Below are 27,465 nucleotides of genomic sequence, written 5' to 3'. Positions count from 1 at the left end.
AGCTGCTGATTTCTTTTTCTGCTCTGGTTCTGTCTCTTTCATGCACCTTGGAGGAACTGCAAGGTCGCAGCAGAGTTTTTACTCTTTGTATTTGAATTCTTTGTAGGCTATTAGTGTACTGTGTCTGGGCTTTTATGTCAGCCTTTGATGGAGAGGGTGCTGTTTTGCAGTACATGGCTATCTGTAGACATTTGGCTGAATTGTGACATTATTGCAAGTAGATGGATTGCCAGATGCCGATTCAATTTTGTGAGACTGTGAAATAATGGCTTAGTGTTTTAGGTTTGCATAGATGAATTTAAGGTGTGGAAAAGGACGAGAAAGTGAGAAAGTAAAAGAAGACAGCTGCAGGTTAACCACAGCCATCCCAGGACTTTATTATCTCAACACATCCTCTTCAGTGTCATTTCCTCTCTCTCTCTTCCCCTCTCTATCTCTGCTTAAGCCTCTCAGCTCTCCACATCCCCTCTAAATGAGCGACACTCTCATTTCCATGCCTAGAAGTAGAGTTATTAATGGGTAAGACCTTCTAGTATTGCTCCCTCTGCTTTTCACTGTTTCTGCCACCTCTCCGTCTCTGTCTCCTGTGTCTTATTCTGCTTTGGATTCGTTCAAGCAGCTTGTAGATGTGCACCGGCCTGTCGTTCACACAACAATGACATGGCGTCAGTCCGAAAAAGATTAAGAAAATCTTCTCTGAAAAAAAAAAAAAATGCTGAGTCACACAAGTCTTATTTTACCGCCAGTGTCAGTGGGAAGGAAAGGCACAGGCATCAAGGGAAGCGCGACGGCCATTAAGACAGCGTCATGCAAAATGAACACTTTAATGATGCTCTGCAGCTGGCGCTTACGGATTGGCTGTCAGCTCCCCCACTCCATCTGCAGCGCTCAGTCCTTTCTGAGCTTCAGAGGCCTTTGGAAAGAAAATCATACAGTATATTACTAGAGGAATATTCCATGCAGCTTAGTATGGGAAGAAACCTGCTTCCTGTTGCGCCGATATTAGACAAAAATGCTAGTTTCCTTTTCTCAGTGGTCTTTCTCGGCAGTTTTCTCTCTCTGTCTCTGCATGATCTTGCATTGAGACACAAATTTAGTTCACAGTAACTGCTGATTTCATCCCTTTTCCCTCAATCTCAGGGCCTGACCTTGATTAATGCTGTGAATGATTACCCCACTGTCATTTTCTCTCCCATTAAAGCTGTTAAAATAGCTTAGAGCTGTTTTATCCTTTCCAAACCCAACAGCCCATGGGTGAGCTTTTATTTTTATTTTATGTCATCCTCTTATTTATCTTTTAATTGTTTTGTGATAATTCCTTGTGATTTCATTTAACCCATTTATAATAATTATGAAGAGGTTTACTTTTTGATTTTTGGAGGGCTTTTTTGTGTGCTTTTTTCACTTTCAACTTTTCACTTTTCAGCTTTTTCAAATTTCTTGCTGATTTTGGGGTCAAAGGGCCTTTCACAAGCACTTAATATGATGTCATTCCAGCATCACAGATCTGACGTTTAAATATATAATTTTATTTACAAATATAGGTTTGTTATAATGTTTTAAAATATTTTCAGGTATTTTTTGCTTCTTTTCTTGTGCTTTTGTGCTCATTTTCTGTGAAGTTTCTTGTAAATCTTTGCTATTTTTCTTTTCTTTTTTTTTCCTATTTGCTTTTTACACAATATTTCTGAAAGCAATCAGAGGGTGAAATGACAGATTGAAAGCTGTGGATAACTGTGTCAGTGATGATCCCAGCCACATGCAGTGTGTACTTGCGTGGCAACAAGGGCTTTGTGCATGGCGGCCCTGTGTTGATGTTTGTGCATAATATCAGAGATACACTACTGTCTCATCTCTTGTTGCTGTGGAGACAGTGATGGACAGCTGATAAGAGGACGGTGTTGTAGTAACGCTCCCATTTGCCAGCCGTCCTGTCACAGTCGATCAGTACATGCCTCCCAGAGAGCTGTGATTGACAGCTGCTGGCTCCACCCTGGGCCTCTGGTGGGACCTGGAGACCCCGCTTGTCATCCTTCCTCCTACCACCTCAGCATCCAGCTCTGATCAGCAGCTCCCCAGGGACCAATGTGTCCAGTATTCTCTAGGAGACAGCTGTCAGTGATAACCCACTGTCCATCCTCCATCTACGCCTACCTCTGTATCTGCTTGGCTGAGTCCCCTGGGCCCAGGACTCAACCCTTAGGGGCGCTCATACTGCTGCTAACTGACACACCATGAAATCACCCATATGGCCCGACCCAAGAAGAATCCACAAGGCCTTGCCATGGTGCTACCCTCACTACAGGGCCTGTTGTGAGGTCTCTCTCAGCAAATAGCACATATGTTTACTAAGGACTTAGACTGTGCCCGAGCTGCTGCCAAGCCCTCCCCATTACACTCACTGTCTGTCTCTCCTTCCCGCTATCTTGCATAATTTGATTTTCCCACTCCATTGTTTTCTCCCCGGTGGCAGTTGACATGGGGTAATGAAATTAAGCTCTATTCCTCCCCCGGTGAGCTGTGGCTGCAGTCAGCCTCTACGACAGGACCACAAGCTAACAGCAATGAAAAGTCAGCAAATCGCAATCACACAGAAACCTTTTCCACCACCAGCAGCCCTCACCGCCTCTAACCCATTTCCCAATCCTCGTCATAAATGCTTAGTCACTCTGAGTCCAACCACTGAAGATTGGAATTTTCACATTGCAGCTGGTTGCAGTATGGTAACCTCCTGAGAATAATCATAGCTCTTACTGATAAGGTAAATCCTGCAATCCCCCCTAAAATCCCTTAACACTATAAACCCTACTAGTGGAATTACCATGCATTTCTGGCTGCTTTTTGTTTTTTGGTGGTGTAGTTTTCTTACTCTGTTGACAAGTGGCCAAATTTTGATGACGGGACATCATGTTGAGGTATTTCCAGCTCAGCTACAATGGAGTTGGACAACAGAAAATGTTTCTATCTAGAGCATCAATGTTAAACATCAGCTGTTTGTGTCCCTCAGAATCAAACAGCAAGGGATTCCTTCTAAAGCCGCCATTTCACACCATTCAGCAGTCATACAGGAAGAAATCCACTGTGGAGGAGGCACAGAGGGATGTTAATTTAAAGAGATAGTTCAGTATCCAGCACTCAGTAACAATGAGAAGAGGATTGCACCAGTGCTGTCCTACAGAACAGCTGGGCAGAAGTGAAATAATAATAAAAATCAATCATTTTTCAAATGACTATCCCTTTAAATAAGGGATCATAATTATAGATGTTGCAGGGCTGTCAAATTTGGTTTATGGACATATAAATACAGCTTTCTGTATTTAGGTACATCCATACACCCAACTTTGATTGAAAGCAAGAAGTTCAATCATGTGGCACACTAACTATTGCCATAGTTGCATGCTGCATGGAGTGTGGATCATTTAACAGGTGATGTTTGACCATGAGCCAAGGCAGCTTGAGCATTGCCCTCCCTGTCTAAGAAAATAAAAATTCCACACAGAAACCAAAAGCCATTTGCCTCTTATGAAATAGCTTTTCATTGGACCATTGGTTCCTGGAGCAGGAAACATGATTAAAAGGGAAATGTGGCACAGGCCTGAACAATAGAACCTATTAACCAGGAGAGAATGGCAGACAGAGAGCAGCCTGTCATACACTGATACAGTAAACAAATGAACACAGTTATTATCCAGTTATTCACTGCTCATCAGCAGCAATCAGGAGGATTCAAGGCAAACCTTTCTGTGTGTCTTTGGGGGCTGTGGCTTGTGATCATCTGGGCCTCTTATTCTAAAGTGTATAAAAAAAGGTTTAAAAGGCTTTTGTTCCATTGAACATTTGATTATTTTAGTGATTTGTGTCCAGTTCCCCATCCTTTAACAGCCACAGGCTAGGAAGCTGAAATGTGTGTGTGTGTGTGTGTGTGTGTGTGTGTGTGTGTGTGTGTGTGTGTGTGTGTGTGTGTGTGTGTGTGTGTGCGTGCGTGTGTGTGTGTGTGGGGTGGGGGTGTTGAAATGGGAGTGGCAAATCCCAAAAAGATGCATAATTTCCAAATGGATTAACAGAATTGCAAGATTATGTGGAAAGGTGGGTCACGAGCCAAAGGACAGCTGAATAACTGTTCATGCCAGCTGGCGAAAAGGTGGATGACTTGTAAATAGATTCATGTAATATGGCCAAACTTTGTAGAAAGACATACAGACACACTCACACACACACACACACACACACACACATACACACACACACACACACGTGTACGCAAACACACACAGGCACTTTCATTGGCGATGGAAACATTCTGCTTGGGGCTATCAGAGTTAGCTGCATACTGCAGTAGCCCATAAATGGTTTAACATTCAGACACAAAAGAAAATAAAATGAAAAGTGTAATAGGCAAATGTCAGTTAACGCTAAACAATTATGCCATCCTGGTTTCTTTTAGTTTTATTATGCCTGTGAATATGTATACAAGGAAACAAGGATACAAGGAAGTTTACTGGTCATTACACAACAGGTTGTATAATGAAAATTAAAATGTGGTTCCCTCTTGATTGATTTATTAAACATGGCATAGTATAATTTGGTTTGGTGGCTCTAAGTTATGTAATTAAGAAGTTACTGAAATTTTAAAATACTGACCAAATTAATTTCTTGACATCCCACTGCCAAGAGCTGCATTTTCACAAGAGATCTTGAGTGAGCATCTCCTAGGGACAGAGTCACCACTAAAGACATTTTTTTTTTTTTTTTTTTTTTTTTTTTACACAGTGGGGTGGTTTCCCAGACAGGGATTAAATCTACTTGCCCTTTAAAACTGGAATAACTAATTCACTTTCGGGGTCATGGATGGAAATATTCCTAGATTTATCTTAATCTGGATTTAAATGATCTGATTTCCACGTCAAAGATTATTCCTGAAGTAATTGAAGATTTAAGTTAATCGTGCAAGGCAGTAGCTTTGACTTCAGATTACTGCTGTTTGTCAGAGGAGAAACAGCGTTCATCCTCCAGTTCTACACAATCCTGAGCATTTCTAGATCTGGTTCAGGATTTATGAGCATCATTGGGTTTTCAAAATAACCCTTTGTGCAAATTCTCTTGATTTCTTTCCAAAACACGAGGAAACACATGAAAGGTGAAAAAGATAAGTGAATCTGCAAAAAATGACCTGAATATTAGGAGGACATTATCAAGAAATTACTGAAAACTATCCATTAAAATACCCCAAAGGTGGCATCCAAACCAAGAACAAGTCAGATCTGGCCGGTTATCACTTTAAATTGAATCAAGGACTCATTAGTCCATAAATAACTAATCTCAAGTCAAGATGTGTTTGGGAAACTCACTTTTTAGGCCATGATTAGTTATTCTGAAATTAAGGGCTATTCCTGTTTTAATTAAATTTCTGTGCAGGGAATAGCACCTAGAAGCTGACACTAGTAGAAACTGGAAAAACTTTTTTGGCCCTTTCGTTGATCTGACAGACTGAATAGGATGGCTAAATAGGCACAGACACATACAAATCTGTTTAAACATTTATCTGATTTTATTTAGACAGACGTTAAAAATGTCCCAGTTATAATCAGAAAGACAGTTTTCCTTGCTGAAATGTAGCCGAAGAATTCTTAGGGCCTTGGAAAACAACACTCCCAGTGCCTCTACAGCATCTCAAACAATATGTATGCTACTGCCTTCTCTCGCAGCACCACTGTGATTTAGACTGACAGATCAGCTGGAATTTGTTTTATTAAAGTTTTGCATATGCAGCTCTTAATGGCAATGAATGAATCACTAAGTACAATTATGCATTGAGTGTATATTTATATTACTGAAAAATTACCATTGTACCATTACTCCCAGCCATTACACATGGCTCTGCCTATTTATTTAGCTTATAATGACTATAAATTGATTAAACATGTGCCTCTAAATCATTTCACAATCACATCTGCATGTGTGATACAGTGCAACAGACATATTTTCACTCACAATATAAACTAGATAAATAGGTTTGTACAAAATCTTACATGCACAATGTTACTGCATGTTAAGGACATTTAGGATATTGTGGCGAAAATTCCCTCTTTAATGTTATTTTCTGCCATTTTTCCATCAGCCTGCAACCAAAAACTGTGTGCACATGGTATGAAGTACGTGTGGCGTAACACACACTGGCCCTTTTTTACATTTCCTCTCCAAGGAGTAGACAGTGCTACAATAACAAGTCCAAGAGCTGGAGGAGACGAAGGACTGCAGCTGCAGAAGGCCACATACAAGGCTGTCATGAAACAGTATAACCTTATGAGACCATTAGTGTTATATATTATGTAATCAGAAGTCAACCTGCCTATAGTCTGATGTTTGACTTTTGAAATAAATTTGCATATGCTCACCAAATTATACTAAATTAGTTGGATTTGTGGCACAGTAATGTACATGTATGAATATTGGAGGTGCTGAGGGGCCCACAAATCACATTCTGCTTAGGGCCCCATGAAGGCTTGGGCTGGCTCTGAGGGGGTCCAACACACATACTTGGTGTTGGTAAATCATAATAAAATAATTTCCTTATCATTTGTTTTTTTAGTGTCACCCAGTAGCGGTTTTAGGCACAGGCGAAGTGGGCAGCCGCCCGGGGCGGCATTTTTTCATGTCACGTGGGGGGCGGCACGAGCGCAAAAAAAAAAAAAAAAAAAAAAAAAATCATCAGCGTTACAAAGCAGTTTTCTATTACCGTATTCATCTGAATATAAGACTACCATTCGCCGGTAATCTTACCGGCGAATGGCTGCAATGCACAGTCAATAATCAACCATGTTGTCTGTGTCATTGTCTGTTGTGCTGCTGCAGCCGCATATGGACAAAAACTGATTTATAATGAAAGGTATATATGGCAGTATGTGTGCGCCGCTCACCTGTCAGATCCAGCAGACCTGACCGGGAGTAACACCAATTTCGCCCACGGCGGCAACATGGGCAGAACCACCACTGGTGTCACCTCAATATAGTAATCCTAAAATCAAAAGCCTAGGATCCATTGGAGGAATTTTCCATTTCTTTTTTACAATTGCTTTTTTAACCTCTGCCCAAAACCTTTTAATCTCACTGCACTGCCATGAAACATTGTCCCCTTCTCCTCGGTGCATTTTATACATAAGTCTGGAATATTGTTATTGTACTGTAAATTCTCATTATCCATTTATATTGTACTTATCTTAATCATGTATTAATTGACTGAGTGTGGAGCCAGTACAGACTGATTCGCAGTCTTCTGCTTTATTTCTAGTTCTTCTCTCCATGCAATCCCTTTATAATCTGAATTCTCGGTTGAGTTGGACAGTAGCATATTGTGTTTTTTAGATGTAGCACCTTTGCTCAAGCTGTTTTTAGACACCATCTTCTCCACGGTAGACTTTAAGGGTTTAGTTAGCACATTATGTTGGCTTGTTTTAATAAAGCTTCTAAGTTGGAGATATTTGATGAAGTTTTTTTTTTTCTATGTTGTACTTGCACCCGATTTCCTCAAAAGACATTAGGTCATCTGTATTAGGTAAATACAGGTCCTGTATCTTTTCTAAACCCTTTGATGACCATATTTTCAATACAGCATCTGCTCTTCCTGGTGTGAAACACTCAGTTCCCCATATGGGACTGTGCTCTGATAAAAAGTTGAGTTCTTTAATAAATCGTTTCACCTCACACAACACCTTAATCATATTTTAATGATTGCATTAGTGTTTTTTTTTTTTTTTTTTTTTTTTTTTTGTTGTTGTTTGTTTTCTCATCAGCTTTGGCAATGCATCTGAATATAAATACATGAGTAAAGGCAAACTTAAACCTTCAGACTCCGTTTCTGCCCACTGTGGGATTTCCTTTGTTTCAAAATAAAACGTAATAGACCCAAGTTGTGCTGCCCAGTAAAACCAAGTCATATTTGGGCATTTCAAACCACCTTTGCTTTATGGTAAATGTAAAAGAGACAGTCACATCCTGACTTGTTTATTTTTCCATATGTAGCTGATAAATAACTCTCTAACTCTCTGAAAAAGTCATCAGTTGAAGGAGTGGAATGTGTTGAAATATATACAGACAGCCTTTTCTCTCTCAGTTCTCTTGATTTTGACAAAGTGTAGCTTATTATGTGTCCCTGTAAAAAAGCCTTAAAGGCATCCCACTTAATACCTGCTCTTGTCTGTGTTGTACTAAACCAAAAATAGTTTTCTGTCTCTTTACCCACATATTTAACAAATTCTTCATCTTGCACCCATTTCTAATTCATAGACCACCCGGGAGGATTTCTTGTAAGGTTCTTATCTGCATATATCAAGCAGCGTGGTCCGTGATCAGCAATCCTTTATCTTGGCAATTAAACCTGCTGAAATTAAAAAGTAATCTATGCAAGAGTAATTTCTGGTTTTATTTTGAAAAACAACTGAACAAATAATACACAGATTCATGATGATTTCCCCTCTGGTTTCCCAAGACACACAACACCACCTTTTGACACCATTGTTCACATTGCACTCTCGTATGCATGTGTTTGTGTGTTTCTGCCCTTTCAAATGGTATATTGATTTGAATGTGAGATTAACATGAGTATAATAAGCCCTTCACGTCTTACACAAATGTCCCTCACTTCATGTTTCAGATAGTAAGCTCAACTCAAAGGGTCTGAAGTTCAAAACAAATCAAAATGCATGCTAAAACAAACTTATATCACCATTGAGGCAACATAGCTGGTAACATGTTGATGCCTGTGAGCAATAGTCCAACTGTACATACTTGTCCTGCTAAATGACATTCTCTGCAAGCCGCAAAGGAGCCATTAGGTTTTCAAGCTTTAAGTTATCACACCGAATGGGGTATCTGAGAACAGGCTCTCAGTTTTTCAGGCGATATGGATGATTTAGGCCAGAAGGTCTTGGTTGGAATGAAAACCTGCAGCCTCTTGGCCCTCCATGGCACATGATTGGACACCCCTGATTTAGGCTCAGCCTTTTGGCCTAAAAGAGCTGCCATCATGGATATTCAGTCTTGGACCTGCTCTTCAGTTGAAGAATCCGTTTCATTGAGTAATGGGGTGGGACAATTGCTTGTGGATACTCTGATTCCAGTAGCTGCCCTGGGGTCCCGGCCCAGCTAATCAGCTTGCTTTTATGTTGGCCTGATGAAGCTCCTACTGTCCTTAATGGTGTGAGCAGCGTGTGAACATGCTCTCTGACTGCTCCGTGGCTGGATGAGCTTTGTCTTTTGGGCCAGATCTTGGCTACTTGTTGGAATGGGATAGTTTGACTCCACGGAGAAGTACCCATACAAGGGCTTATGTGTTGTGCAATGATGTCTGCACAGAATGTCCTTAAAGGGATAGTTCACACATTTTGGAAAAAAAAAAAAAATAACATTTCACTTCCCTCCAGCCGTTCTGTAGGACAGTGGTGGTGCTATCTTCCTCTCATTGTTACTAAGTGCTGGATACTGGCTGGAAATGCTAACTGTTAGCCTCCTGCCATTGAGGTGGCTAACATTCTTAAAAAAAAAAAAAAATCAACTCAAATTGTTCATCATCAACCCAAAGTTTGAGCGTTTGAAGATGTGTAGCAGAATTTTTACAGACAGAAACCGCATAAAAATGTTGACTGTTTAAAACAACAACCACAAATTATCAAAAGCAGAACTATTTTATTAATGGCAGGAAGCTAACAGTTAGCATGTGGAGCATCCAGTCAGTATCCAGCACTCAGTAACAATGAAAGCAAGATAGCACCCCTACTGTCCTACAGAACAGCTAGGGGGGGGAAGTGAAATAAATGTTGTTTTTCTTCAAAATGACTGAAATGGACAAACCTTTAGGTTTGTCCATTTCTCCTGCAGACCCTCATGTTGCAGCCATGTCACAATGGTTTGCTGATATGTTGCAGGATAGTGCAAGGCAGTGCCACAGAACATACCGCTGATAGTGATGAGCAATATGAAGGTCTCGGCCTCTTCTGCACACACTCTGTAACATTGTACATTTTCACTGTTTATGCTATTCAGACTTCCAGGGATGAGTAATGTAGTCAGATGTAAAGACATGGATGACATCTGACAGCTCCTACTTCTCGCCAACAAAGAGCCTTTATCCCTCAGCCCCATCTGAATTTAACCACAGTGAGCGGTATCAAGGATTCATAGACCCAGACAGACAGGCTGACAGCTGGAGAGACATGCATCCAACTGTGCATCAAGGTTTAAACAGAGCCTTCAGCACAATGCCCATATCAAACCTGACACTGCTCAGTCACCCATAAACAGGAGCTTACCTGCATTCAACACAAATACAACAGTTAAGCTATTTCATTAAAATCCTTTGTCACGTGACAGCAGTGGGAGGGCCAAGCAGCAGCCCGGAGCTGGACCTACACCCCACTGACCCTGTCTGTGTCTGTGTGTTTAGTGAAAACTAATTTAGCTACCGGATGGACGATGATGAAAATGCTCTGACAGCTACTTGCTGAGTGCTGACTGGAGAAGGCTCACAGACGCTTAGACTTGTGCCCTATAAGCGGAAATGTTTTTTTGGAGGCTGGAGTCAGTGGTGTCAGAATTGTGTTGTGCTGAGTTTGCATTTTTGTTCCAACAAAAACAGGGCTCATCCTGAGTGTTCTTCCCTTCATTTACTGCTATGTCGCCAGACTGCTGCAGTCTTGGAAGTGCGCTTACCAGGGACTATGGAGGCTCCGCAGGTTTCCATGTTTCAACAGCTAACCCCAAGCCTACACCTGCTGATCAGATTAAGGCCATATTAAAGGACTAGACCAGTAATTCTGAATGTTAGGCTCAGGTACTACAACTTTTTTACAGCCACATTTTACATTGCAACAAACCATTTTGTAAATGATGCAGGGTACTAAAGATTTCACAACATACAATCAAAATCCCTCAGTTTTCAAATACGAAATTTTGGTTGAAAGGAACACCCACATAGTCATGCCATCCATAAACCACAGAACTGAGTATTCGCTGTGTAAAGCAAATTACTAGCAGAGAAACCGTTTCATTCCGCCCAATTTCAAGTCATCAAAGTCCACCTCAATGGCAGCTTAGCCTTTGGAGCATCCAGCCAGCACTCAGTAACACTGAGAGGAAGATAGCACCACTACTGTCCTACAGAACAGCTGGGGGGAAGTGAAAATAATATCTTTTTTTTTTTTTTTTTCAAAAGCGGTGAACTCTCCACTTAAGGGAAGACGGGAGAAGAGTCCAAACACTTTCAAAAAATGAATCCACTGTTGTGTTTGGAACCCTCAAGCAAAATTACATTCACTGGGTCAAACAGTGCAGGAGAATCTTCTCCTGTATAACAAAAGAACCAAATGTTGAAGAAGTTTGCACCAGGAGAAAAGTGCTTGTATTATTTCCCCACTAAATTGCTCTCCAAGTGGTAAATGCTGTTCATGGCCCCATGGTGAGTGGGCAAGGTTGATTATGAGCTTGTGAAACGGACAGAATTCCCATTTTAATCTCCTAAAGCTCAGACTGTGTAACAAAAGAAAAGCGTGCCTCATGAAAGACAGCGCAGAATTTCGGTTGTGTTGCTTCTTCTGTCCCAAATAAAGAAACCACAGACACGCTGGCTCGTACATGAATAACAAGTCAGGTGTTGTAGATACTCAAGTCAATTAATTTTTAATGTCGTGCCCTGGATAGACAATTGTCTCAGAAATATCGCCCTTTCTTTGGAGAGAAATTGTGTCTTAATTATTCAGTTCCTTCCAATATTGTGATTATACATTCCGAATAATTGGATGTAGCTTAGCATATTTATCCACAGACTTTGTGTCAGCACATAATTTGGCCAAGGAAAGTGAATTCAGTTAAAGTCCTCTGGCTGGCTTGCCTCCCAGTCATTGACTGACAGCCCAGTTGGTGCGCCCGTCATTCTCTCTATCCTCCTTGTTTGTTATTCTGTCTGCATGTCAGAGAAGTGCTGACATCAGTCCCTGTGAACCTCCATTTCTTCTGTCTACCTGTATACCAGTCACAGCAGATGAATACTGAATTTCATACAGAATATGCCTACATCAATTTAACTCAGGTTATTAGAAAAGTTGAGACAGTGATGCACCTGCCAACCTTCCTGCATGTTTTTAATTAAATCATCTTATGAGAATAGATGCAACTCAGTCCTGGAAATGACATTGAAAAACACTGTGCAAGATCTTAGATGCTTGTGTCACGGTCAGATAAACCTTTCCCTCCTTTCTTTCCACTTTATTTTAACTTCCCTCTGCTTTCTTTTTGTCTTTTTTATTCTTCTAAATAAAACTATTAGGAAAAAAAAAAACATCTTAAGAGAAACATCACACCGAGATTGTTTAGGTGAATTTGTCTCGTGTTTTCTGTATATTACAGTTTGCATCTTTTATTTTGCTTATTTCTTTTGTTTCTCTCTCTCAGTTTAAAGTGCTGCGACTGGCTCTGTGTGCTCAGTTCTCTCTGTTATCAGTTGCTGCTGGCAGGATAGGATGGCAAGTGTGGTGCGGCAAATGGAGAGGGTATTTTTTCACCCAGCGGAGTTGCGGGACATTTTACCCAGGGGGCTGAGCTTCTGCGCATGAAGGCTTTCACTCCACATTTGTCTCCTTCAGTGTGTAAACTCCCGGACTCCAACCGCGACCTGCAGGATCTGGCAGCCTGGTGCTCTTCACAAGCAGACACACTGAGATCTGATCTGACCTGACACAAACGCTGTTGAAATGCAGAGGAGAAAAAAAAAAAGCCTGACAAACTAGGGCAACAACTCACCCTGGCCTATATCAACATCAGTCTAGTCATGTATGTTAATAAAGGCATATTAAACACAGGTTAACCTGGGGGATTAAAAAAACAAACAAACAAACAAAAAAAAACTGGCTCACTAATCACAGTGGTAGCCACAGTGAGAATCCTCTGTATGAACAGGCTGTTTTGATTGACCATATCTATCTATCAATCTATATTAAACCAAGCCCCTTCACTTTTTTCACTTTTGTTATGTTGCAGCCTGATGCTACAATGGTTTGAATTCATTTTTCTCTCATTAATCTACCCCACAATGACAAAGTGAAAACAGAATTGAAGATTTTTTTGCAGATTAATTAAAAAGAAAAAAACCGAATTCAGACCCTTTACTCAGTACTGAGTTGAAGCACCTTTGGCAGCAATTACAGCCTCCAGTCTTTTGGGGTATGATGCAACAAGGTTTGCACACCTGGATTGGGGGATTTTCTGCCATTCTTCTTTGTAAATCCTCACAAGCTCGGTCCGGTTGGATGGGGACTGTCGGTGGACAGCCATTTCAGGTCTCTCCAGAGATGTTGGATGGGGTTCAAGTCAGAGCTCTGGCTGGGCCACTCTAGGACATTCACAGAGTTGTCCCTAAGCCACTCCTGTGTTGTCTTGGCTGTGTGCTTAGGGTCATTGTCATGTTGGAAGGTGAACCTTCGGTCCATTCGGAGGTTCTGAGTGCTGTGGAACAGGTCTTTATTGAGGATGGAGATATATATATATATATATATATATATATATATAGATGGGGGTTGCCATGGCGGCGCGCATAGATGCAGCGGCTTACAGCTCTCCACTCTCGGTGCCATATTATATGTTTTTGTATGTGTGAATGGTTGTGTTTTTAGCTGAAAACACCACCATATGTTGGGCAATGTACACGTACAGTCGTCGGGACCTTTTGAGCTTTGGATTACGCTGCGAAATACCAATTTCAGCGGACTTTCATCGCTACCAGGACATTCCGGAGGACACCAAAACAAAACAAAAGCGAGGCTGCAGGGCTGGTGCGTTAGCACGGCTGAAAAGACGACCCTTTAAGCCGCCGCCTCCCAGCATTTTCCAACGCCGGGTCCATAACTAACAAAATCGACGAACTGCGCCTGCACATCGCATCCAACAAGTGTTTCCGTGACTGTTGCATTTTTCTGATATCAGAGACTCGGCTATTCAACTAGCAGGTTGCACGATGCTTTCTATTCTGCCCTGCACCGAAAGTACTGAGCCCCTAATTTCGTTCCATTAGTATACCGTATATGATTGTGCAATGACAATAAAGATCTATCTATCTGTCTATCTATCTATATGTGTGTGTGTGTTGACATTGTGGATTGTGGCATTGAGGTTGTAGTTTGCAGAGGTTTTGTACTGGACTACATTATATTAAGAGGTGTTTCTAATTTTTTGTCCTCCCTATTTATATACATGAGGGGGAACAGAATTGTGGAAACAGCTCTCAATAAAATGCAGTCCAGTCCAACAGCAGCACTAACTATGAGCTTAATGCCAAACATAGAAGTGAATGAACACCTCTGTGACAACAAGACAAGCTGAGCATTATAAGGAGCAGGAGAGGAAACTTTATAGCAGAAAATTTGTGTTGGATTGTATTAATTGTACAGGTGGACCAAATAATGTTAATAAAGTGGCCACTGAGTGTATTGTGTGTGTGTGTGTGTGTGTGTGTGTGTGTGTGTGTGTGTGTGTGTGTGTGTGTGTGTGTGTGTGTGTGTGTGTGTGTGTGTGTTTGGTGGAGAAAAAAAGCAAAAAGTACAGAGTAAATGTGGATGTTGAGCTGCATTTTTACATTTCCTCTTGTGTTTAAATCCTCCTCAGTGTCATTGCTAGCTTCCGCTGCGATGGTGCTGCTGCTCTGTGGTATGGGTCAGGGGTTACCACTGTTACAGAGGGTGAGTGACAGGCCTCTTGACAGGAAGCCTGACACAAAGGACCTCATGTGTTCCACAAGACCCTTCATCTCATCCACGCAGACATGGACAAATATCAGCATTGCCATCTGTCAAAAAGAGCTTTGCTTGCAGGATCAGGCCAGTGAGGCTGATAAATTCATGGGGTTATTGTGTAAGCAAAGTAAATCTTTAAAATAATAATAATAAGTTCACTGGTTTTTATAGCACATTTCAGAAACAAGGTGCAAAGCAAAGTCCTTCACAAACAGGGAGAGATAAGGAAAAGCAGCATAACAATCAAACACATGTAACAGATGTAACAGATAAGAAATAAAAGATAAAACATAAAAAACCCAACGGTTGTAGACTTTTGCCTATTATGTGCTAAGCCACGTCCCTTTTGAAGTTCATTGGTCACTATCTGGAAAACAAAATAAGATATCACCAAGCCTTATGCCTTTATGCAACAGTCATTTTGTAAAGATGTGTTGTTATTTTTCTGGTGTACCTACTTTTTCTCAACCTGCTTTGTCTCCTACTCAAATCAGTGATTTCCTGCCTTTCACAGAATAAGCCCCAGGGGCACACATTTATTGCTTTCTCTCAGAGGGGGCATATTGAAAAATAAATATTGCTAGATACTCAACAAGTCTGCCAACACTGGAGTGGTCTGTGATCATGTCACCTCTTACTCAAAACTCAACGTGCTTTGTAGCTGCATTGCATTCTGGTCTATTGAGGCTACTGTAAGTGGAGGTATTGGTGTTTTGACCCCTTCCGCAGTGGATTTCTCCCCTTATGATTGGTGCAAAAAGAGTGGCCTATGCTCCGTGACTGAGGAAATGACTAAAACCTGACGTTAATTGTTGATGTTTTATATAGCCAAGAAACAGCAACAACAACAACAAACTGGTAATTCTAAGATCTCAGAATGATTCACATCATCCTGTTACCTGTAGTAAAAGGGGAAATTACAGCACCAAACAGTGAGTTCGGAACTGAGCCAGGTAACTGAAGGTCCATGTTTCCACTCAGACAACCTCCAACCCTCAACCCTTGTATGGAAAACTCTGTATATTTCAACATATCATACATTTAAAAAAAAAAAAAAAAAAAAAATTCACACCACCAGGCTGGTCATACCATTACTGTCCACTGGGACTCTGTTTTTACTGATCATTGTCACATTTGCGTAGACTCCCTGAGACACAGCTGTTTTAGAAGCAGACTGCAATGATTGAAAAAAAAAAAAAAGTCAAATAACTTGCACAGCATGTACTACACTTGGGGATGTTTGGCTTTTGCTCTTCACCTTTTTTTTTTTTTTTTTTTTTTTGCTCTCAGGCCAAATGTTTTGACCTTTCTCTGCACACCACATGGTCTGCCTTACCAAGCTGTGTGCCAACCCCTGGCCTCCTCCCTCCCAGCTTTACAGCAGCTTGCCCATGACATTAAAATCTTCATGGGGGTTTGGGAGGAGAGGGGTTTGTTTGGAGAGCTTCCCCTCTCCTCCTCCTTCTCTCCACTTCTTGCTGTAGCCAGTGGCCTCTTAGTAGCCACTGTCACTGTCATTAGCCTCCCGCCGTGAGGACTCCTGTTCTTGTGGCATGTAGCAGAGGTCAGCCTTTTCCATGGTTTATATTCCTTCATTTTGTTTGCCCTCTTCATGTCCAATGTCCTCTTTACAAAAGGGACCTCATTTTTGTCAACCTCTAGAGACAGTAACATCACAGTAGCATTGATGTCTGGCACAACTTAAGGTGACCAGTACCTGACAAAGAAAAGATAAACAATTTTTTCTGTGGAAACAACTTGGATTTGTTTTTCTCTATAATTTTGCTCGTACAGCTTGGTGTGTTGTTAACTTGCGTTCGAGACATACTGGGCGCTGGGAGGTGCCCAGTTTAAACCTCCCACTTCCCACTGGGATTGCGCTTGAGGGGTCTGTTTTGTAATTTTTAGCATGTTCATTGCTCACTATAGCCCAAAGCATTATTCTGCATTTTTCGGAAAGTTCCTGGTGCACAAAATGAAATTGCAAAATGGAGTAATCATATAAAATATTGCAGTTTATGTAGAACCAAAATCCTGGTAGTCTTGCTTGATATTAATCTTTAAATGAGGCAGACAACCACAGAAAAAAACGAAGGCACTGTGTTTTTGAATGAAGCATGTGTGATATCATGGTAAACTGGGGGTTCAGAAATCATACCCGACATTCCCAGTCCCTAGGTGCCATTAGGAAAAATGGACATCTCAAACACATTAGACCCCAGTGGCTATACTCATGTATCACCCTCAAAAACATTTGAAAAGGTTTTTAACGGTGAGCGAGCAAGCCTGGATCCTCCTTTGCAAAAATGTTCTTGAACTTTCAATTCAATCATATTTGTAAAGATCTGTATGTCAGATCATAACAAACGTTATCTCAAGGTGCTTCACAGAGACCCAACAGATTTTTAACTTATCCCATGAACGACAACCTCCCCCATGAGCCAGAACATGGTGACAGCGTTGAGTAGAAACCTCTTTTAACAGGGTGGGCAGCCATCTGTCTTAACCATTTAGGTTGAGGTTGAACTTCATCATTGATCATTAATCATTGATCATTTATGTAAACTCAAACATGTCAACTAGTTGTCCACCATGAACCCTGGTACAGTAGATGAGTATCAGTAGGTTGGTTTCCATCCAAATATATCGAAATTTTTGAGTTAATTTTGTCAAAATGCGCTAAAGAAAATGCGAATTTATGCCTGTTTCCATTAGTTTTGTTTTGCGATAATTGAGAGGAGAGTGCGCCGTGAGATGACGTCATAAGATAGCGTCTGTGTGTCGACTGAACAACAACAAACCCTCAGCTGACACTCAGCAGCTGATCAGGGACAGATTCCTGCTGAATTTGTCGGCTCTTGGGAGAAGTCTGCTTACTTTTTTGGCAGCGCTAACTTCGTACCCAACCATCCTAAATAAGGAATAAGAGACTAATAATAATAATAATAATAATAACTAATAATAAGACTGTAGCGTAGAAGTGTGACGTGGTATCCGGTCCAGACATCGTTTATTCGCAAAACCTGTTTCCACAGCAAAAAGTCACATTTTCTTTTATCGATACGCTGAGAAATCCACCCCCTCCAAGCGTAAAAACTTTTTTGCGAATTTTCGGCCGTATTTCGAATTTCTGGCGTTTCCATCCAAGTTTTTTTTTTCACAATTTCTGAAAATGCGAATAAAAATAGGTGAATGGAAACCCAGCTAATGACAAGTTCCATCATCCCTCCAATTAACAAAGATTGAAATTTGGCCTTTTGTGTCTCCATCAGTCCAGTGCTGTTAATTGGTAAAACGATCATGTTTCCCTTGTTCTCACATAGGTTCAATTCAGGAGAGTACCTTTCCTTGTTTTTCATACTGTGCTCTGTTATGTATCGTTGTGTTGGTGTTGTGAAGCCCAGTGAGACTGGAACTGTTAATAAGGGCTATAAATATAAACTGAACTTCACATGTAAGGATAGCTGGATGTATGTAGCCAGTAGGCCATCATATTGATGTCAGACAACTGCATTTATGAAAACTATGTAATGTGGAATGAGTGGTGACCATTAGAAGGGATTCTAGGTCAGTGGAAAAACTGCTTACCAAATAAGCTAACAAGCTTCTCTATCACAACATCAGCTTATATGTATAGTACTGAAACTTGAAGCACTTTTGCTGCTCAGGGATTATCCTGTGGAATGTCTTCCTGTAAATTATAAAGTGCCAAACCTGCATGGGAGGAATACAAGGAAGTCTGGTCGTTCTTATGGAACAAACTGAGACGTAGTCATCACTAAACATATATGCTTTCACGCTGTTTATTGATAGACCTTTTTGTTTTTGTCTGTCTTCTGTCGGTTGTGTCAGTGTGTATTGGTATCCACTGAGGACCATAACTGAAATAAGTGTTTTAAGTAATACTTTATTGTGCTATCCACTGGGGTAAAATGTACATGAATGGTTTTTTTTTTTTCACCTTATTTTTAAATGTGGAAGCAAACAGCTGGTTGAACTTCTGTTTTTTCTTTTGTTTTTGTTTTGTTTTTTTCTGTGCCACATTTCCATTTTATTGCTTCCCAACTAACTACTTTGACTAGCTTATATAACCATGTTGTGAGAGCACTTCCAAAAATCAGTCGGTTGTTGTGTTAGCTGCTGCGGTGATAAGTGAATTAGCAAACCAATGGCCAAGTGCCTGACCGGAAGTCTTGCACACAAAAACCTAAGCTGTCTGCGTCTGTATTTCTGTTGAAAATAAGGTAAATATTAACTTCCACTGTAGTTCTGGGTCCATCACTCATTTGAAACTCAACACTTCTAATGCCAACATGCAAATTCCTGTATTTTGAAACACAGTGCTTTATGATTATCCATATGTTCCGGTAGGTTTGTCAATGTGTAGCTGCCCAAAGACTTTAACAATCATTCTTTACAAACCCACAGAGCAGAACTTTGTCTCCTGACAGCTGAAATTTTGGTCATTCTGTCAGGTTGCCACGAGCCTGGTTATTTTGGTGAACATTGTCACATTTGAACTTTTCCTCTCATGTCTCCCCAGACTTGCGGCGGATGACGGCAGGCTTCATGGGCATGGCGGTGGCCATCATCCTGTTTGGATGGATCATCGGTGTGCTCGGCTGCTGCTGGGACCGAGGCCTAATGCAGTATGTCGCCGGCCTCCTCTTCCTTATGGGAGGTGAGACTTCCTGAGTGTCAGACACGTACATACCACCAGTGTCAGTGGTGGCATTTTCAAAGTCCAGTTGCCCAACTTAGAAATCTAGATTTCACCAAAGATAGTTGAAAAAGTTCAATGATTGATTGATGAGGACAGCAACTGACAGTATATTTCATCTGAAATAAAGCACAGGAGTGTTGAGTCCAAACCAAATAACCATTCCTGTCTTTATCACAGTGCTCACCGCCTCATCACAACTTTCTGTTTGCTGTAATGGCCACCATGCCTACATCTACACAGAGTCTGGACCTAAACCCAAACCAAATTACTTTGTTAAGTTGCCTGATAGAGAAAAGCAAAAACAATGGCAAGTTTTTGTTGGATGTGGGAAGGGGGGAAAAATAAAATAAAACACTAAATGCAATCCATATTTGAATTCAGTTCAACTACATTTTACAATAGCTTGGTAGTAGTTCAACAGCTAGTATATGATGTGGTGATTTGTGTATTTGCCTTTTTTTTCTATTTGTAACTACATGTCTCATTAGTGAAGTTGACTTCTCTCATCATTTCTCTGCTAGTGGACAGTCAGCAGTAACTTCACATATTCGTGCTGCACAGCTTTGGCATGGCAGAAAGCCACGCAGACTCAATTAAGATGGGCCTCGGATTAGTGCTATGCCCCACGGCTGTATAATGAGAAGGCAATTAAAAAGTCAATTATGCTGCGTGGTAATAAAGGCACAAGAAATAGGCAAGGTCAGATTACAGTGGCCAAATCGTAGCAAACCAGCCCACAGGGTCACATAGCTCAGAAAATGAGGCCAAATTTAGAACCTCTATCTTCACTGCATCTACTAAATGAAGTCCAAAGTACTAGGGATTTATTTTGATTGGATAAAATGGACAAATGATAGAAACAAATAGCAATTTTTACCAAAATTAATGTGATGATGAATTTATGGTACAGAGTGGAGGTAGATGGCCCTCCTTTCCAATAATTAGAATCACAACTGAACAAGACTGCATCAAAATATGTTTTACTTCTTATAGTTGATTGCACAGATCAACCATATTACAGTATGAATAAAACCCACTATCATGACAAAAAACATTATTACCTCATAACAAGAGTGGCTAACTAATAAAAAGCCAGTTTGTGCTGGCTTGCTTAGCAGCGTATATTGACATTTAATGTCATAGCAGTCTCACATGTCAGTGTTTTAATGGGATTCTTAAAAGGTTTAATTAGGAAAGCTATGGCTTAAAATTATATTTTTTCTATTTTTTTCTTCTTCAACTGCTGAAACCATGGGAACAAGCCTACACATGATCAAAACATGGGTCAGGGCTCTCAAATCAAATGGAATCCAACATAAAAAAAAAAAAAAAAAAAGGCTGCTCTCCATGAACCCTTCATACAAGTGTGGCTCATGTACAAATAAATAAATAATTGTCATTTTTTTATTGTTCTAACATCATCAACATCAAGTTTTAAAAACGTGCACATAGCTTAAGAAATATGATCTAATAAGAATCACATGACCAATATTTGTGTAATTATGCAATGTTATATCTAGACTCTGAAGATGGTGCTATAAATGCACATAATGGAAATAGTCAATACTGGTTACACAGCCCTCTTAAAACAGCAGTAATACAGTATTGTAAACAGGTGTTCAGATATTGTTCAGATATTTTAAATAATGACATTGTATGAACAAAAGACTCACTTATTGTAGATGTATATACTCTGTTATAACGAAAAGAAAGCATAAATGTAAGTATAGCCTGTCACTGACAATTTCAAGATATTAACCACAATACAATAATAGTGACAAAACAGTCATCCTGTGGTGCAAAACAGTAATCCTATGGTGCATTCTGTAGATTAGGCTAGGTGCTGTTATTGAATCGCTACTTAATATTTACTTGATTTGATAAACTAATTGGCAAAGAAAATTCATTAATCCATATTGTTTTGCCAGCCTGTTTCGATGGGCTGCAAAAATCTCCATAAAGCCAAAATCTGCAGTCTGGTTTCCAGTTTTGACCAAGAATGCGCTTTGAGCAGTGTTCCAGTCCATTTGAGTAACATTTTGACCCTTAGGGTCCCCATCAGGCAAACCACTTCTTTTCAAATTGTTCCCTAGGGCCCCATGGTGTCTTTTCGCCCCCCTGTGATGTCACGTGACTTGCAATACCAGGGCTGGCATATTGACATGGGGCTGCACTGGACATGATGTTGTGTTTGAGTGTAGACTGTGGGCTGCAATCATAGACACATCTCAGTGTTCACAAACTAAGGTTACCAAGGTGCAATTGTATGTCCATATGCTTTGAATAAAAGCAATAACTTCACACCCCTTCTTTGGAAATTACTGAAAGGCATTCTTGAAAATCACTTAAAAGTAGATGAGGCAGGTTGAGGGAATATAGGTTGACCAAAAAAAGAAAATCCCAACACTTCATCACAAAATCACTCCTGGAATCCACTGAACATCAGAGATTGACAATGGGTATATCAGGGGTTGGGAGAGTTTCACTTAATGTCATGCTTTCTTTTGCTGCAGGAACCTTCTGCATCATTTCCCTGTGTACCTGTGTCGCTGGCATCAACTTCGAGCTTTCCCGTTACCCACGCTACCTTTACGGCCTGCCTGATGACATTGGTCATGGCTATGGCTGGTCCATGTTCTGCGCCTGGGGAGGTCTTGGCCTCACCCTCATCGCTGGATTTTTCTGCACCCTGGCACCCTCCGTCCAGCCGATGCCCCGATCCACCTGTCCCAAGTCCCGACAGGAGAACGGCACCGTCTGCTAAAGCCGGCGCCAAAAGAAGAGTCAAGACTAATTGAAATTAGAGATCGACAGCATACCGTTCCATGCGTTCATTTATCCACTCATGTCCAGTCTCTCCTGGTTGCAGAAAATGTTTCTTTTTTATTGTGTGTGTGTTTAAAAAAAATGGGTGTCTTGATGATCTGCTATCTTGAAAATACAGAAAATACCTGAGAGAATCATTATCAAAAATTTGAATTTGTGCTTGTTTTGTTGTTGTGGAGCGGATGCTGAAATGGATATACCATGACAAGGCTTCTCCGTGGGAAACGAGAAAGTAGGAGAGAAGTTGAGACACTTGAGAATGACTGCATCTCGGATGGTGAAGTGGTCATAGCAGAACAGTATGACTTTAAACCTAACTGATGGGCAGTGGTCAACAGTAACATTAACACTGGTCTACTGTGACTACAGAGAAATCAATTAACCATCAGCATTAAGAGGGAAATGGTCAGAGTGGCATGGAACATCTAGCTCTCCTCTTGGAGATTTACATGGACAACATGGCCTGTGGGATTATTCAGAACTAATAAACCGAGGAATGACTAGAGATGAATCAGTGTTACTTGCCAAAATGGGACAAAAGGCTGGGATCATGTTCAGTGGCCTCTGTTGACTTTGTTTCTGAGGCCCCTCCAGTTACCTGGGACTAGTGGACTGCAAGGGACGAGTCAGCACATCCAAGGAGATCCAGTACCTCCACTGTTGTACATTACTGTACAGAATATTCCAGAGAAGTGACAACCAGGAAATTTCATGTTGGACCATTTTCATTCTCGTGTAGACCATTCCACTCCTTCCAATGATCCCATGTCATCTAGCATTTTATACATGCATTTCTCTTTTCATTCATGTGTACTTTCCTTTTTACAGAAGTGACACCCATCATTGTGAGAATGAACTGTTGACTGAGCATATGTTTGGAGTGAATGTTTGATTTTTCCATTCTGTTCATAAAGGTAAGTGTGTGCGCGCGTGTGTGGTTGTTTTGCAGTCTATAGAAAAAATGTCAGTAGTAAAAATTATCATAATGAAAAAGTCAAGCCCTGCCTGGGGGAAATATAAAGGCATAGGGTTTGATGAACAGGAACAAAAAATGGAGAGATGCAGTATCCTGTTTAAAGCAGCACAACCTACTTCTGCCTTGTCATCTTTCTGGGGGTGCTCCCTGTAGACAGGGCTGACAAAGGCGAGCTGTTTTCAAGAGGGAGGGAGGGGGGGTGTTCAAGTCAAGTATATTGCAGCTGCCTTAAGCAAGTCTGGGAGGATGGAGTTATTGCATGTGATGGGAATACACTCTGCCTTTCTTAATGGGGAATCTGTGAAGCTCTGCTGTTTCTCCAAGCACACAGCTGCTCCTCCAGCTCTGATTTGTATTTTCAAGACCAACCGAAACATGCCGGGGTGTTCTGCAGGGCCCCCTTCTTCGGAATAGAGGGCAAACAGCAGAATATCAAAGCACATGGTTTAAAAGGTGTCAGTTAACTCAGTCTAATCAATATGTCTAAAGACAAATGGAAGAGCTCAGGGTGAGATTCCTCAAGCCACCTCTCTATTGTTAAGCTGGACATCAGAATACCAGGATAACTGAATGTGATTATTACTATGCACACTGTAGAATATCATCACAATGCAGTCTACTGCCCCTTTCCCAGACCTGCATTCAGCTGGCAGTTTTCAGGCCTGGACAGAGCAGATACAGGGGCTGTTCAAAAGCTGATGTCGAGGCATGCCATCATTTATCATGCTCTGTTCTTATCCCTCCTGTGATGCGATACAAAGCTCTGACCTCTGTGCTTCAACGCATTTGCAGACATGTGGTGACTACAGTTAAAGTGACCCTACATTAGACCTGTGCATTGAAGGCCTAAAGACAAATCCCATAAAGACAGAATAACAAAGAAGTGGAACTTGAACTCAACAAAATCCGCTAAGGTTAGCTAGCTAACAAGCTAGCTTGTTGGCTTCCACTGCTTCCACTGAGAAGTCATAGAGAAAAGCAACTTAGCTGCTGTTGACAAAAGGTTTGGACCGCCAATATAGCAGCCAGGGCGGATCTTGCAAATGTGTAAATTCCTTTATTCAACTAGGTTATGGGGCTACGTGGAAACAGGGCTAAGCTGAATTTATGCTTTTGCGTCAAGGATGCTTTCAATGTCTGCATGAACATAACACAGACAGGCATAAGCATTTACCTTTATATTTCACATTTATGCGCACAAGGTGGCAGTGTTGCTGTTGTTATTGAAACAGGATGCATCAACAGAGAGGAAATAGATTTTGAGAAAGAGCTCCCTCTCAGGTTAAAAGGAACCAGAGGCGATATCCTCAACATGTTAGATGTTGCCCATAGTAGAGCTCAAGTATGACGCTCAAGTTAACTATTCATACTGTGGGCAGAGCTCAGTTACTTCATACAAATTCAATGAGCTTAAATGTTTTATATATATATATATATATGGAACATTATCATTAGGACAGGAAAATCCATCCCTTTCATACATGACAGAGAAGACAGTTTTTATCTACAGAATGACTATTGAGTTTAACATGCCACAACATTGTGACATTATATGACATTACTTCAAATGTGTGGCGCAAACAAATAACCCCCATGTAATTTTATTGGAAGAAGAAAAAATACATCCAATCCAATGAAGTTTTGAGGGCAAGGTGATTTGATTGGTCCTGATTTTCTCAGAGAAGCCGCTGAGTCAACTGTCTTGCACCAAAACCAGACAAGAATCACTGTTTGATCCATGAAAACACAACATGATGGTGTAGTTTGAGGAGTGTCTGCCAAGGAGGTTCACCAGTGGAAATTTATACAATCCTTTAAGCAAGCTTTATTAACATAGTGGAGTAACTTAAGCTGGGATCAGGTTTCCATTTCTGCGTTTCATCCTGCTTTGTTAAATGCGACAGTGCCACCTAATGCACTTGGAAAGGCAAAGGCTTACGTCTGTGCACAACGCGCTTGTAGACATACAGACGTGAAACCATAAAGCAGCTTTTAGAAGAAGGGGTTTTAGATGACAGTTGTGTCTTTGGGGGTAGCATCACCATCACAGATTTTAGACTGAATTCCCGCACTCCCAAGGATGTGAATATTAAGTAAATTACGGCAACCCAGAACCACTCACCCTCTCATCCACCGCTAGGTACAGATAATGGATTCTTATCAGTCAGAAGCTGATAAAGCTGGACCTTATAGAAGAGGTATGTCTACTCACATTAACTCCAAAACACAGTTGTTTCATAAATTTGATTTAATACTGTCTATAACGTGATTATTGAAAGAGCCATGGGATGGATTAGCAACTCTCCTGGAGAAGTGAGGCAATTTTTACTCTGCAGTCAGGGTGTATTTTTTCTTTAATAAATGCTCCTTTGGACACAAGCTGATAATGCAATTGACCATGAAATTACTTTAACTTTACTGGACACACTTCAAGAGCTGTGCTGCCTAAAAAAAGTTTAAAAATAAACCCCTCTGCACACTCAGTGAGAATCTTCCTCAAGAAAGAACTGCAGAGATTTATGCCATCCACTCAATCGCAATGGGCCATGCGGAGAAATCCTGGAAAAAGGGAGAAAAGTGGGGAGGCGGGTATTGAGCCATGCACAGAAGCACAAGCAGCCTTATGCAAGATAGTGTCCCTTGACATACTTAACACCCATATATTTATTTCAGTTTACCAAGATTATACAAGGAACACAATTGTTCCTCAATCCTTGGTTCTACAACAAAATATGTAACCACTGCTCCTGAACAGAGCAAAATGACCTTGGTTAGAAAAGGGCTGGCCAAGTACACACAATAATACCATGTGCTGCTGGAGCCCAAGGAATCACAACGTGAAAAAAGTAAAAGAGGAAATATCCGCAATGTATGTATTTAGACCAGGATAACATTACCCCATGTAGAGTTTCACAGCTGAGGAACTGGAGTTGGCAAGGAAGCCTATAGAAATGAAAAGTAGACGTTTGATGTCAGAGAAGATTCCTGAAATAGCTTGGACGGGCAGATTTAATCAAGGTGCGTGACTCACTGAAACTATAGGATTCACATCCAGTTACATAGCAACTCAGAAACGGAATTTATCACCCCAATTGCACTGTGAGAACCAACTACAAGCCTCATAAGCCTCTTTTCCACAGTCAGGTACAAAAGTTACCATGGCCGCATTGCACTGTTCCATACTCATTTGAACAAATACAGTTTCTACTTCCATTTGTTGTGCTGCTCGATTTAGGTCCAAGGATCGTGGAAAGAAGGAGGGGACAGTATGTCACAGCAACAGCGTTCCAAATTTGCACTGGTGCACAAGTAAAAAATATCAATTAGACAGGCATGGAAAATCCCATGACACTATACCTCTGTTTGAACTCTGACAGTACAGAGATTCAAGTACATAACAAAACACACTTGACATTATGCAGACGGGTGTTTTTGTCCAATGTGCACATTAGTTGTCCTTTAGCTACTCCTAAACATCAGGAGTGTGTCCAGCAGCTGCAGAAAGCCTAACTGAGGTGGGCTTATGTGCAAGTCAATGACGTGTTGTCAATTCCTTCTTTATACATTCCTTGTTTAGGTGTAGGAAGTGCCTAAGAGAAACTACAGTGTTACAGCTGGTCAGCGGCAGAATTCCAGATATGAAATGCAGTAGTTAGAGCTTTTCATTCTCTTGGCTGAAAAAAAAATGGAGAATCAATAGCTGTATGTCGTACAAGTGTGTGAACGTTGTTGGAATACTGACCTTCAGCTGCACTTACAGAGGATGGGAGCAACTCTGCACACCAGAGCAGTTCCACTGCAGTGAACACAGTTAGCTAACCAGGCCGAGAGAAGTGTCTGGGGCATGCCATGTCAAACTGTGCCCAAGCGGAAATGCCATCGGAATGGTTCCTGTCTGTGCTCAGAACCATTTAGCCTGACCGTGGAAAAGAGGCTGTAGTTGTTGGACTAACTAATGAAGAGAACAATGAAGGTTTTAAAGGGTTGAATGACAAACAGAGATACTGCAACTTCCATAATGGATGGACATTAATAACAAAAAAGGATCAATCAACCTTTAACATCAGTAATGTGTCTGTTGCGTAAACATAAGAGAAAAAAAGAAAAAAAAAGTTCAACTGTGGAATGTAAAATCACAAAATAAATCTCATTGGTGTGTTTACTAA

At 40.9% G+C, this 27,465-nt stretch overlaps 1 protein-coding gene across 1 annotated transcript in view; it reads left to right on the top strand.

Annotated features, from left to right (window-relative positions):
• The window catches only part of tmem178bb (transmembrane protein 178Bb), a 131,344-nt gene extending 103,879 nt beyond the window's left edge, over nt 1-27,465 (top strand). Inside the window, exons 3-4 of the mRNA XM_030046207.1 lie at nt 19,318-19,455; nt 22,011-27,465. Of these exons, the coding sequence (XP_029902067.1) occupies nt 19,318-19,455; nt 22,011-22,261 (389 nt within the window). The 3' untranslated portion in view covers nt 22,262-27,465. The remainder of the gene's footprint in view (nt 1-19,317; nt 19,456-22,010) is intronic.

This window comes from Myripristis murdjan, chromosome 23, assembly GCF_902150065.1.
Source record: "Myripristis murdjan chromosome 23, fMyrMur1.1, whole genome shotgun sequence".
NCBI classification, from domain to species: domain Eukaryota; kingdom Metazoa; phylum Chordata; class Actinopteri; order Holocentriformes; family Holocentridae; genus Myripristis; species Myripristis murdjan.
This window is presented reverse-complemented; position numbering and strand designations above follow the sequence as displayed.